The sequence below is a fragment of the Bombyx mandarina genome, chromosome 01 (genome assembly GCF_030267445.1).
Source record: "Bombyx mandarina strain Sakado chromosome 01, ASM3026744v2".
In the NCBI taxonomy this organism is placed as follows: Eukaryota; Metazoa; Arthropoda; class Insecta; order Lepidoptera; family Bombycidae; genus Bombyx; species Bombyx mandarina.
Genome location: NC_143208.1, coordinates 19,883,728 through 19,897,074, shown reverse-complemented (window position 1 = coordinate 19,897,074; position 13,347 = coordinate 19,883,728). Strand labels below are relative to the sequence as shown.

The following is a 13,347-nucleotide window of genomic DNA, read 5'->3' as shown; positions in this document are numbered from 1 at the left end:
GTATACTCGTAGGTATATGAATTGCGTAATAAAGTTACTGAGTTATCGGATTACGTCCCAGTATTATTCATGGTCAATGTTAGATTAACGCCGTTATGTCATTGCAATCTAAACGGTTATATGGGTATATATATTGAATTATTAATTTTTGTGATTTTATATGCATTCAGCACGTGTTCGACCTAGTGAAAATAATACGTTGCAACGTCGAATCGTGCCACTGTGATAATAATAATATGGTTGAGTCAAATCCTGGGGCGAGTTCAGAGTAGGTTTTTAATTATCACGTATCATTTTCAAGGCGTGAGTATGGGTCTTTTAGAGAATAGTCCGCTACAATACCTATATCGATAACTCAAATCAGAAAATGAAAAATTCGAAAAACAAAAAAACAATTTTTTTTTTTCATTAATTGAAACTATATAGAATAAAAACATTGAATTCTAGAGAATATACTGATTGATCTGGTCCGAAAGATATTGTCAAACAACAGAACATTAATAATGGTTTCCGATAAAGTTTAAACCAGTGCATTTAAGGCTCAAATTAAAACTTACATAACTAATCTAATTATTTTATGTGACATCCCCTTATGAGTTTTAATTTGATTTGAGAACCAGAAATAATGTTTTTTTCCATCATAGCAGTGGTGAATTGCATTTAATTATCACATATACCTAACGTTGCTGGACTATGGACGATCGTGCAATTATCAATCGATGTGTACAGCTTAGTAACCGCGTATGGGTCGAGCACGAGAAATTCTTACAAGCTTTCCTTGCTGCCAGGCGTCCTTACTTTGTACGTTCCCAATAGCATTTTAGCAATTCAATTAATGTCAATTAAAGTACCTTTGTTATTTAGTAAAGTGGATGGAAGACGATCCAGAGGTCGTAGCCGAAAAAGATGGAGTGACCAAGTGTCTGAGTATCTGGACATGAGACTGAGCCACGCACTTCACTGTGCCACTGACCGACATAAGTGGCTAAAAATTACAAAAAAGGTCACAGGCGGGCGCATCACGATGCTCAGCAATGAGCGATCGACTGAAGGAGGAGGAGGTTATTTACAAAAAAGTTGACACTCAGCCTATTTTGTAGCCTCTTTGGGAAATTACTTGTTAGGTTACGCTGGCATAGCCTCTCAAGGCCACCATAGGTAGGAAAAAAAAGAGGAATTGTAAATTATATTTATGTAAAAACTGCATACTTACACATAACTTTCTATTGATAATCGTGTTATTTCATTTTTGATTTGATCGAACAGTCCATATTACTCAGAAGAACGACCAATCGACAGAAGAAATCCTTCCTTATTTATTATTATTATATATTTCCTACCTTAACAAACTTTTTTAACTAGTGCCGCTTCCATTTATTCTAATGATAAATAATCGTTTACTTTGCGCACCGGTTTCAAAATATATCTAAGCTACGGGATTTACCAAATAAAAGAAACACCTTTCATGGCCTCATTAGTAAAAGTGATATAACTTAGTGGCATAAGTAGGGACACGGAGTACTGGCAAATAATATTTATAAGATAATTTACTTTATCTTACATGCAAATTCCAACTCTATTGCTATATGTATAATAACAATATGAAAAATACGATAGCTAGTGTCATTCTCCGATAAATCTGCACTGACCCTATGTTATGATCCAAGAATAAAGTCAAAATTATTTACAAACTTATTAATTTCGTATATACATTTCAAATATCGACCTTGTATCTCAATCTTGAGGAGGGGTTCGCATCGAGAGGTCTGTGGACAACAGTAAACCAATAACTAAAGGTGAAGTCATGGTGATACGTCAGCTAATACTCGGTGAATAACGGCAAACGCAGAAGGACGTAGGAAATAAAAGGACCTCGATCAATCATGAGAAATAAGGAATAAAGTTTTGTTTTATTTAATACTTTATTTTATTTCACGCTTGTCATTTTAGATTGTGGATTATAATGAAAGAAATCAGTTCTATTTTCTATATTGTAGAACACGATGAATAATTATTTTCCTTCTATTTTTTTTTTTCGCATACACCATATTGCAATATGTCATTCACTCCTACAAATAAGACGAATCTAATGACACCTCATATGTTGAAATCCTAAAGGTAAACTATCAGATTATACCTATTGTAACAAAATGAATGTAGATACTCGTATTTGTTCATCAAAAATAGTGTAATATTTTATATTTACGTTATACCGATGGGAATGCCAATTAAAAATCAAAAAGTCGCCCCGAGAAAAGAAGAACTGGTAAAAATAATTGATAATAACAACCTTGACTGTGAACAAAGTCAAGGCTAGTTGTTTGTTTGCCGCTAATGTCCGACGAACGTGTTCCGCGTTTCGCTAAACTAATAAACAAACAAAGACTAGTAAGATGAAAAAAATTCAATGAAACCATAAAAACCGGTTTCGTTAATTACTTACAACGGAATATCATACTGGTGGTAGTGCGAGTCGAGATCGTGGAACTGCAGGTAGAACTCCTGAACACGCACGTAGTCGCCCGACATTCCGTAGCGTGCTCACGGCGAGGCGACCGCACAGCGCGGTTCTCTCACCCGACTGCGGCGAGACGAGATCACACCGCGTCTCTACACCCCACCGGCGCGCGGCCACTACCTACCCTTATCATTTGCACACTTACAAACTTACATACTACACATTCGATATGCACAAAGTTTTGTTTTATGAATTAATTCCACCTTGTGCTTAAATGAAACGTATCTGCTTTACCAATTAATTAATTTGATGCGCATGGTTACTGGTGGTAGGACGTCTTGAGAGTCCGCACGAGTAGGTACCACCACCCTGCCTAATTCTACCGTAAAGCAGTAATGCGTTTTGGGTTTTAAAGGCGGGGCAGACGATGTACTGTTAAAAATGAGACCTTACAACTCATGTACCAAGGTGGGTGGCGGCATTTAAGTTGTAGATATCTATGGGTTTCGGTAACTAATTAACATCAGGTGGGCCGTGAGCTCGTCAACCCATCAAAGCAATAACAAAATAAAAATAAAAACAAAAAACAGGTTCTTATGTTGTTTAATCTTGTGGTGTAACTTTTATTTGTATTTATTTAATAAACTTATAATAAAAACGATTATACCTAGTCAGGTCATAAATTCTGTCACATGTTTAATGTAAAATAATTGAAACAAGTTTATTCATTATGTAACCATTCATATACCAAAATGAACTTAACAAAACATAGATTCTTATGACACTAAAGTTTATTCAAAATGACCTCCGTGATTTTGAATACAGGCCCCTTCAATCTGCGCGGCCAGTCGTCTATCACAGCACGAACGAGGTCCATGTCAATATCGGCGGCTGCCTTAATCAAAGATGTCTTGAGTGACTCCAAATTGGGATGAGGCTTTGAGCACGCCTTTTCCTCCAAGTGTTGCCATATCTTGTAATCTAACGGATTCAAATCTGGCCTGGAGGAGGGCCAGTCTTCGTGCCGGATGAAGTTGATTTCACGAGCCGCCAGCCAGTCTTGTGTGCTCTTCGCTCTATGAGCTGGCGCCGAATCTTGTTGGAATACCCAGTGCCTGTTATGAACATGGTATGAAAAACAGGTTTCACAAGGTTCGTCAGGACTGTATTTTGATACACAACTGCATTCGTTTTTACACCTTTCTCACAAAAATGTACCTCTGTTAAGCCCCAATAAGAAACTCCCAACCATACCATGAGCGAGGATGGAAAATGACCTCGTTGGACACGCGGAATACGGTTGCTCGCTTCTTCACTACTGTGTGCGTACACCTTATCATTTTGTTTGTTGTAGCTCTCTTCTACGGTAAAAATTTTTTCATCCGAAAAAAGAATTTCCCGATATTTTTTCCCGCGTATCGCTTCAACAAAGCGCGGCATCTCTTCAGTCTCAGGTCCATTAGACGAGCATTCAAACGTGTCCTGTTTTTCTTCGATATGCCCGAAGCCCTAAGTCTTCATTTAACACCCTTTTCACCGTGGTTCTGCTTAACCCCATCTGAAGGGCCAACAGTTTCTGCTTCCGTTTGGGATTTCTTTGAATTCGCGCCTTCACAGCTTTTATCACTGCTGGAGTCCTAACAGACCGAGGGCGACCACTTCTTGACCTGTCATCTACACTAGAGTTTTCATTGTATCGTTTGATGGTACGATAAACGAATCTTTTGGTTATATTCAAATTTTTCAGTATGTTAAAAATTTGAATTGGCGCGTAACCGCTACGATGCAACGCAATAACTGCAACACGGTCTTCTTTAAGCGTCCACTCCATATTTAAAAATGAGTAAAAATTCTAAAAGTATTCATTTTTATTTTCATAAACAATTCGAAATTCGAATTCTATAAAAATTTTTGTGGTCAGCATTCTAATAGAAAAGTTTTTACTGTGTGACAATACTTATGACCTGACTAGATACAGGGTATCCCAAAACCCAACAACAGCCTGGTATCGGGCAAAAGACAACCAGTTCTGGAATAAATGGAAAAAAATCGAAGTCACTTAATAAAGCGATAATTTAAATTTTCTTTCTAAAAAAATTGTCGTATGTATCTACTGTAATTACAAATTACAAAGAAATTCAACAAAATTTATAATGAGGTAATCTAACATAACGGCGCTATTAATCACAACCATAAATCAACGTAACGAACATTGATAATAATTTAGTACTACAGGTCCCGCAGTAGTCGAAATTCGACTATAATTAATTGGAATTGTAAGTTTGTAAACTACTATAATTGTATTTTACACTTCAATAATCACAAATTTTGCCAAGACTACACTATACAAAATATTAACAAAGACACACAATATTTAATCTCAATTTGACAACAGACGTCAAGAACAAAAGTTTGACAATAAATAGTATGCATGCGTGTGTGCGTCAAATACATGGTATGTAGTGTGTGTGATGTTTTCTTTATTGATTTAATGTATCTTTTACGCATTATTTTAAAAAAATATTAGCATTGTGCACTTCTTCTTTATCTTCTCTGTAAGTGTGGAAAATTTCATACTCCTCCGTCCGCGCAAATTTCGTAAAAAGGGATACAAAGTTTTTACTTCACGTATTAATATATAGATAATTAAGTTTCATTGTGAGATTTACAAAACATTGTCAGTTAGCTTTGACACTTCATTTGGAAACCTTTGGTAGGTTTTAAAAGATGAGTAATTTGGTCACCTGATGTTAAGTGGTTACCGAAGCCTATAGACGTCTACAACGTAAATACCGCCACCTACCGCGAGACACATGAGTTCTAAGTTTCAGATCTATAGTAAAACTGCCCCATGCTTCACGCCGGGACGCAGAGCTGCTTCGTAGCAGAAATAGGCAGGGCAGTGGCAGCTATCCGTACGAGTTTACCCTACGACCAAAATGTGATTGCGCGGGTTGATACCACCAACCTGCCTGTTTCTGCCGTGAAGCAGTAATGCATTTCGTTTGAAGGGTGGAGCAGCCGTTGTAACTATACTTGAGATCTTAGAGCTTATATCTCAAGGTGCGTGGCGCATTTACGTCGTAGATGTCTATGGGCTCCAGTAACCACTTAACACCAGGTGGGCTGTGAACTCGTCCACCCACCTAAGAAAAAAAAAAAAAAAATTGGTCACAGTGTAAGTATATTAGAATACCTATATTTTATATACTACAAAAAACATGAACGTGTTACATCGCCAAAAATAAATTTACGTACGTAATAATACTTTTTTTAAGATAATAATAATATAATACAGATTTAAAAACAAACGGGCTCGTTACAAAAAATGCATACCATTTTCGATCTTCGAACAAATATATTTACAATTCTAAACTGGTCACTGACATCCAACCAAAATTCAGAGTTTGTAAGTTTTCTCTGTTTATTATCCAAACAAGTAAACTAGCGCGAAATTCAATGGAGCAAGACCGTTATTATTGGCGTAGATGAGTAGATGAGCGAACGAGTATGAGCTACTAACGACGTTAACTGTTTTTTTTTTATTGCTTAGATGAGTGGGCTAGCTCACAGCCCACCTGGTGTTAAGTGGTTACTGGAGCCCATAGACATTTACAACGCAAATGCGCTACCCACCTTGAGATATAAGTTCTAAGGTCTCAGTATAGTTACAACGGCTGCTCCGGCCCTTCAAGCCGAAACGCATTACTGCTTCACGGTAGAAATAGGCGGGGTGTTGATACCTGCCCGTGCGGACTCACATGAAGGCCTACCACCAGTAAAAATAATTAGATTAGATTAGTTAACACCACAATTTAAATTCCACCGTTCATTTCTAAAGCACTTGATATAATTTTCAATGACATTGCAAGAGTGGTGAGAGAGTGACAAGAATGGACAAGATAAAGAATGAGTATATCAGAGGAAGTGTGAAAGTGGCCCCGGTAAGCAACAAATTAAGGAGCGGACGGTTAGCGTGGTATGGACATGTGATGCGTAGAGAGAAGATTCTTGTGACTAGGAGATGTATGGAAATGGTAGTGCAAGGTAGAGGAGGAAGAGGTCGACCGAAGAAGACATGGATGGAGTGTGTGAATGACGATATGAGAGAGAGAGGACTGAGTGTTGAGATGACGGCTGATAGAAGAGAATGGAAGAGAAAAATTAGCTGTGCCGACCCTACCTAGTGGGATAAGGTGGAGAAAAAGAAGACATTGCAAGAGTGGCTATCCTACTCTTCGAATCAAGTCAGAAGCACCTAAATTAGATATTAAAAATCAATGTAGGCTTAAAGTGCGACCTACCATTGACTGCATAAAATCAAGCAGAAAAGTGCCATAAAGCAGTCATTATCATAACCATATTATTTGTATGCTGTAAAATTCAATTAAAGAAAATTTTCTATTCAAGTAGACCTCTTAAATAACGTAACCTATTGTGAATACAGTTTTAAAACTGAGATAAACTCAACAAGAGAATTAGAATTATTCAAATTTAATTTAAATGTACCTACATTACAGAAAATGAAACATAATTTTAAGTCAGAAATTTTATTTAAATAGCTCATGACCCACCATGTTTTTGTGCGTGTGCGGGCGTCCATTTGTGTGTGTATTTCGTGTGTAGTGAATACATAAATAATCATAAACAAAAAACCACGAATCTAGACTTCATTGTAAATAACAATTAAATAGACACGACCATTAAAAATGCTGAATGTATAATGGCTTACGCCATCAATTAAACAATAATTAAAGAACAATTATGTACTCGAATGATACAGCAGACATAGTAGGTATATTTTGACCTTGTTACGAAAATATTTAACACGTTCAATATAAAACGATTTCAAAATAAATAAAAACTCATTAAAAAGGAAAAAATAATGATATTATCATTACAATTTTAATCGGTATTGCCTGCTCTTCTATGGCTTCTGGTGTTCGGGATGCACCGATTGCCACAACCGTCCATTAGAATAGTTGCGATTGTATAGACACTAGTATTAGCTATATTCAGCGTCGGACCCGCAAACGAGGTTCACACAAAGGCCTTAGGAGCTGGCTCGGACCTTCAACTTTTGAGTGGGCAGTCTGCTATGGGAAGACCTGTTCTTAGGTGTAGAATCATTCAGCATAGTATTATTATGGTTAGTACTCAATAACACTGAGTAATCGTGAAGAAGCTATTCAAACAAAGATTATGAACATTATTGGTGTAAATTAGGCCATTACTTACACAATTCTGAAGTTCCTTATTTCAAGTCTATTCAATCTTAATAATAAGTCGTCGTGTCCTAAAGGATAGGATGTTCGGTGCATTCGTATTTCGTATCTAGCGATGCAACGGTGTTCGAATCCCTCAGGCGGTTACCAATTTTTTAAATGAAATACGTACCTAACAAATGTTCACGATCGCCTTCTACGGTGAAGGAAAAACATCGTGTTAAGCCTTCGTCAAACAGAACGCGTAATTAGCGCGCGTCAGAGCGCTAAACTGATGCCGCGCTATGACGCCGAGATGTGTTGTACTACTATGGTAACATTAACATACCGTCAAACAGAGCCCCAGCGCTATAAGTACGCAGCGCCCTGTCGCGGCGTTAGGACGCTTTGACGTCAGGCGTTGTAATTTTTTACAAATTTTATTTTAGCGTCCGATTGAATGTGTATTAAAATACTAGATAATGCCCGAAAAAATGATATAAATACTTAAAAAAAACTATGCTTATACAATGCCACATCTGAATCACTCGATTTCTTAATACTTTTAAATTTTCACACTGCTATTGAAAGGCACTATGATTTGGCGAAAGCGTTGCGTCAAGGAGCGTTAGACTCATCTAGTCAATTTGAAGAGCGCGACGTTAAGTACGCGGCGCTAAGTACGCGTTCTGTTTGACGAAGGCTTAATAAAAATTAAAACCCGCAAAATTATAATTTGCGTAATTACTGGTGGTAAGATCTTTTGTGAGTCCGCACGGGTAGGCACCACCACCGTACCTATTTCTGCCGTGAAGCAGTAATGCGTTCCGGTTTGAAGGGTGGGGCAGCCGTTGTAACTATACTTGAGACCTAACAACTTATATCTCAAGGTGGGTGGCGCATTTACGTTGTAGATGTCTATGGGCTCTAGTAACCACTTAACACCATCTAAGCAATAAACAAATAAAAAAAACAGCGACAATAAAAATAAGTAACACAGGAATATACAATAAAAAAAGAAAACATCTGATTACATTGTGAATAATTCGTGGAATGAAATCAACCCCATAGCAACGCTAATCCTGGGACGCTCACGTGCGTAGTTACAGTTAGGGTTCGAAGTCGGATGTAATAGATAAAGTCTTAATTTATAAATTCATACTCCGCATCGATACATAGTTCTAGGTAAAAGATATTGTAAGGAATTAACAACATGACCGATTCTTACAGTGTGAGTTTCAATATGAAGTTTTTACACTGTGCTATCACCACTTCGAGAATGCCCCCCTACACTCGGTACATTCTTCTTCTCAGTCGTATGCACTCTTGGCAGAGTGGTCGTGGTCATCACTTCGGTTGGTGGTGCGCTTCACCAGACGTCGCCATTCCTCGCGTACCGCGGCCCTTCTTGTGCACTCGTTAACGGGACCGTTTAGAGCTGCCTTTATTTGGTCGGTCCATCGTAACGGTGATCTGCCGCGCGGTCTTGTACCCTCTATCATGCCCTGCACCACAAGGCGCTCAACCGAGTCGTCACCCCGCCGCGACACATGCCCGAAGAAAGTGAGAATGCGACCCTGAACGATGGAGGATAGTCGCTGCTTGATGCCGAGTTCCTGTAAAATTGACTGATTCGTTCTGAACTCTGTCCACGATATTTGCAGCATTCTTCTCCAGCACCACATTTCGAGAGCATCTATCCTCTTTTTCTCACTTTCTCTCAATGTCCAGGTCTCAGCAGCATAAAGAAAAATGGGGAAGACCAGCGCTCTTACAAGTCTGATTTTAGTGGCTTTAGTGATATTTCGATTCCCCCATATTTTCTTCAGCCTGTCCATGGCTGACCTCGAAACAGCCATACGCCGCTTGATTTCATCAACGCACCCGCCAGTGTTCGATATCAGTGCACCTAAGTAAATGTATGACTGTACGACATCGCAGTTCGCAATTTTTGTGACCTCTGGCGAGTTATTATTAGCACGGTCGACAATCATGACACTTGTTTTGTTGCGGTTAATTTTAAGTCCGAAATCAAGACTGACGCGTTCCACTCTACCGAGTAGCTCTTCCATCTGGCTAACACCTGACGCGACTAAAGTGATGTCGTCTGCATAACGAAGATTTGAAATCTTCCGACCTCCGATAGTTATTCCATCTGACCAGTTTTCGAGGGCGATTCTCATTATAAGCTCCGTATATATATTGAACAGGAGCGGTGATATAATACACCCTTGGCGAACTCCTGCGCTAGGGTGGAAGTGACGCGATAGAATGTCATCTATTCTAACTGAAGCTGTTCCTTCCTCATAGAGTCGCCTCAGCAGATGGACCAAGTGTTTGGGGGTACCCATGGCCAAAATAGTTTCCCAAAGTTTTGGCCATTTGACAGAATCAAACGCCTTAGAGAAATCCACAAAGCATAAGTACGTAGGCTTGTTGAATTCCCGGGATTTTTCGATGATCTGTCGAACGGTTAACTCGGTACATAGTAGGTACTTATTATTATAATAGGTCAGTGTGTTTAGTGCGAGTTTTTGAACGTTCTCTATAGCGTAAAAGTTAACACAAATTTGTATAGAGTTGGAACAGCGACCCTAGCGGCAAACTTAAGCAGACGTTTCAATTCCATACAAAACTTAGTTAACTTTTACGCTATCGAGAACATTAAAAAACTAGCACTAAGTACACAGTACGGCTGGCGTGGCGTAAAACCATTATACCTTCGAATAATAAATAATCGCTATGTATCTATAATATTATACTATTTAATTAAGGTAAAACACAATGTTACAAGCTGGGCGGCCGAATCCACTTTTTGAGCTTCTGTTAACTTAACACCCAATGGATCATGAGCTCATCAGACCGTCTTAAGCAATAAAACAAAAAAAAACAAAGCTTGAGCGTGTCCCATGTTTCTGGCATCGGTAAGACTTCGCGGGAAATAGCAAAAAAGGGATTTGTGAGTAAACATTCGCTCATGTTCGAAACACGTGACCAAAACAAGGAAGAAAAGTTTTGGTCACGAGACTCCGCTAACGTACCCTTCCTTGAAAAAAATTATAAATCATTTTTCATATTTTCTTTGTCTTCCAAATCGGCTAGGCTTTTTATTGAGGCGCAGATGATAGCTCCAGAGTTCGCCGTCCTCTCAGGTTCAGTTCGAATCCCATCGATAACATTTCAAAAATGCGGCAACTCACTTTGAATATACCTAGTCAGGTCATAAGTATTGTCACAAAGTAAAAACTTTTCTTTTAGAATGCTGGCCACAAAAAAGTTTATTGAATTCGAATTTCAAATTGTTCATGAAAATTAAAACGTATACTTTTAGAATTTTACTCATTTTTAAATATGGAGTGGACGCTTAAAGAAGACTGTGTTGCAGTTATTGCGTTGCATCGTTGCGGTTACGCGCCAAATCAAATTTTTAACATACTGAAAAATTTGAATATAACCAAAAGATTCGTTTATCGTACCATCAAACGATACAATGAAGACTCTAGTGTAGATGACAGGTCAAGAAGTGGTCGCCCTCGGTCTGTTAGGACTCCAGCAGTGATAAAAGCTGTGAAGGCGCGAATTCAAAGAAATCCCAAACGTAAGCAGAAACTGTTGGCCCTTCAGATGGGGTTATGCAGAACCACGGTGAAAAGGGTGTTAAATGAAGACTTAGGGCTTCGGGCATATCGAAGAAAAACAGGACATCGTTTGAATGCTCGTCTAATGGACCTGAGACTGAAGAGATGCCGCGCTTTGTTGAAGCGGTACGCGGTAAAAAAATATCGGAAAATTCTTTTTTCGGATGAAAAAATTTTTACTGTAGAAGAGAGCTACAACAAACAAAATGATAAGGTGTACGCACACAGTAGTGAAGAAGCGAACAACCGTATTCCGCGTGTCCAACGAGGTCATTTTCCATCCTCGCTCATGGTATGGTTGGGAGTTTCTTATTGGGGCTTAACAGAGGTACATTTTTGTGAGAAAGGTGTAAAAACGAATGCAGTTGTGTATCAAAATACAGTCCTGACGAACTTTGTGGAACCTGTTTCTCATACCATGTTCAATAACAGGCACTGGGTATTCCAACAAGATTCGGCGCCAGCTCATAGAGCGAAGAGCACACAAGACTGGCTGGCGGCGCGTGAAATCGACTTCATCCGGCACGAAGACTGGCCCTCCTCCAGTCCAGATTTGAATCCGTTAGATTACAAGATATGGCAACACTTGGAGGAAAAGGCGTGCTCAAAGCCTCATCCCAATTTGGAGTCACTCAAGACATCCTTGATTAAGGCATCCGCCGATATTGACATGGACCTCGTTCGTACTGCGATAGACGACTGGCCGCGCAGATTGAAGGCCTGTATTCAAAATCAAGGAGGTCATTTTGAATAAACTTTAGTGTCATAAGAATCTATGTTTTGTTAAGTTCATTTTGGTATATGAATGGTTACATAATGAACAAACTTGTTTCAATTATTTTACATTAAACATGTGACAGAATTTATGACCTGACTAGGTACAATGACCGAACTACGGCATGATTACAATCCATCATGGCCACGGAAGAACAGACTAGCCTACCAACAGCTTTTACAGAATGTTTTTATCCCACTGGTACATACGGCCCTTAGAAGTTGTCTCCACTTGACCCTGTCTTGCGCTTGCTCTTTCATATCACTCCAGGTCTTGCCGGCAGTCCTCATCTCGCTCTCCACGGTGCGGCACCAAGTATGTACAATTTTTTACATATTACACGAATATTTTTAATACATTAAATTATAGAGTACGGTCTTTTAAAATCAATCGACACTTTCGAAAACTACGAAAGTTGACGCTCCAATGAGACAGACGTTGTGCGCGATTTCCGGCGCGGGGAAGCAACATCGCTAAATTGTTTAATCTAGTCGCTCAGACTTCCACCCAGACACCGACATTAGGAAATCGAATCTCAATTTGTTTAACTTTCTTTCATCTAAGGGCTGATTTTTCAATTATCCGATCCGACAGATTAGAAAAAATATTCATTTATATTCTTATAATAGGTGTTAAAGTATGAAATTGCCGTTCTATTGTAATAGGTACTTCAAGTTGAAATAAACCCTTCATGGTTTGAGATTTCTGAGGGAAACTTTTTTGAAATGGTACCTATGATGTTCTTCTTTTAAAAAATGTGTAACATTCGTTTATCGACTTTCAGTAGTTTTTTTTATTCAGCTAAGACAAGAAAGATGGATACGTCGAAAATTCGAGTGATTTTTGAATACGAGTTCTGACGCGGAACTAACGCTGCAGAAACAGCACGCGGTACCAATGTTGCGTTTGGAGAGGGGACTGCTAATGAACGCACCGTGCGATTTTGGTTTAAACGCTTTAGTGATAGAAATTTGGATTTGAAGAACGAACCACGTGGAAGACCGCCCACACATGTAAAATAACAATGAATAACAATGAATTAAAAGAGTTTGTGGAAGCCGATCCGAACCAAACTATTGACTCATATGCGTCAAATCAAGGAAATAAAAAATATGAAAAATGGGTGCCTCATGATTTGACTGATCTGCAGAAAGAAACGAGTGTAGAACCTTGTGTTGCCTTGTTAAATCGATACAGAAATGAAGGAATATTGGGTCGAATTGTGACATGTGATGTAAAGTGGATTCTTTACGATAACTGTAAGCAAATATT

At 38.7% G+C, this 13,347-nt stretch overlaps 1 protein-coding gene across 4 annotated transcripts in view; it reads right to left on the bottom strand.

The window, feature by feature from the left end:
• The window catches only part of cyc (basic helix-loop-helix ARNT-like protein cyc), a 112,291-nt gene that overhangs the window by 67,058 nt on the left and 31,886 nt on the right, over positions 1-13,347 (bottom strand). The window contains exon 1 of one of the 4 annotated variants that reach the window (XM_028171030.2): positions 2,444-2,608. The exons of the other annotated variants lie outside the window; for them this stretch is intronic. Coding sequence (XP_028026831.2) covers positions 2,444-2,529 — 86 coding nt within the window. The 5' untranslated portion in view covers positions 2,530-2,608. Of the gene's footprint in view, positions 1-2,443; positions 2,609-13,347 lie in introns of those variants that run through there. 4 annotated transcript variants of the gene reach the window in all.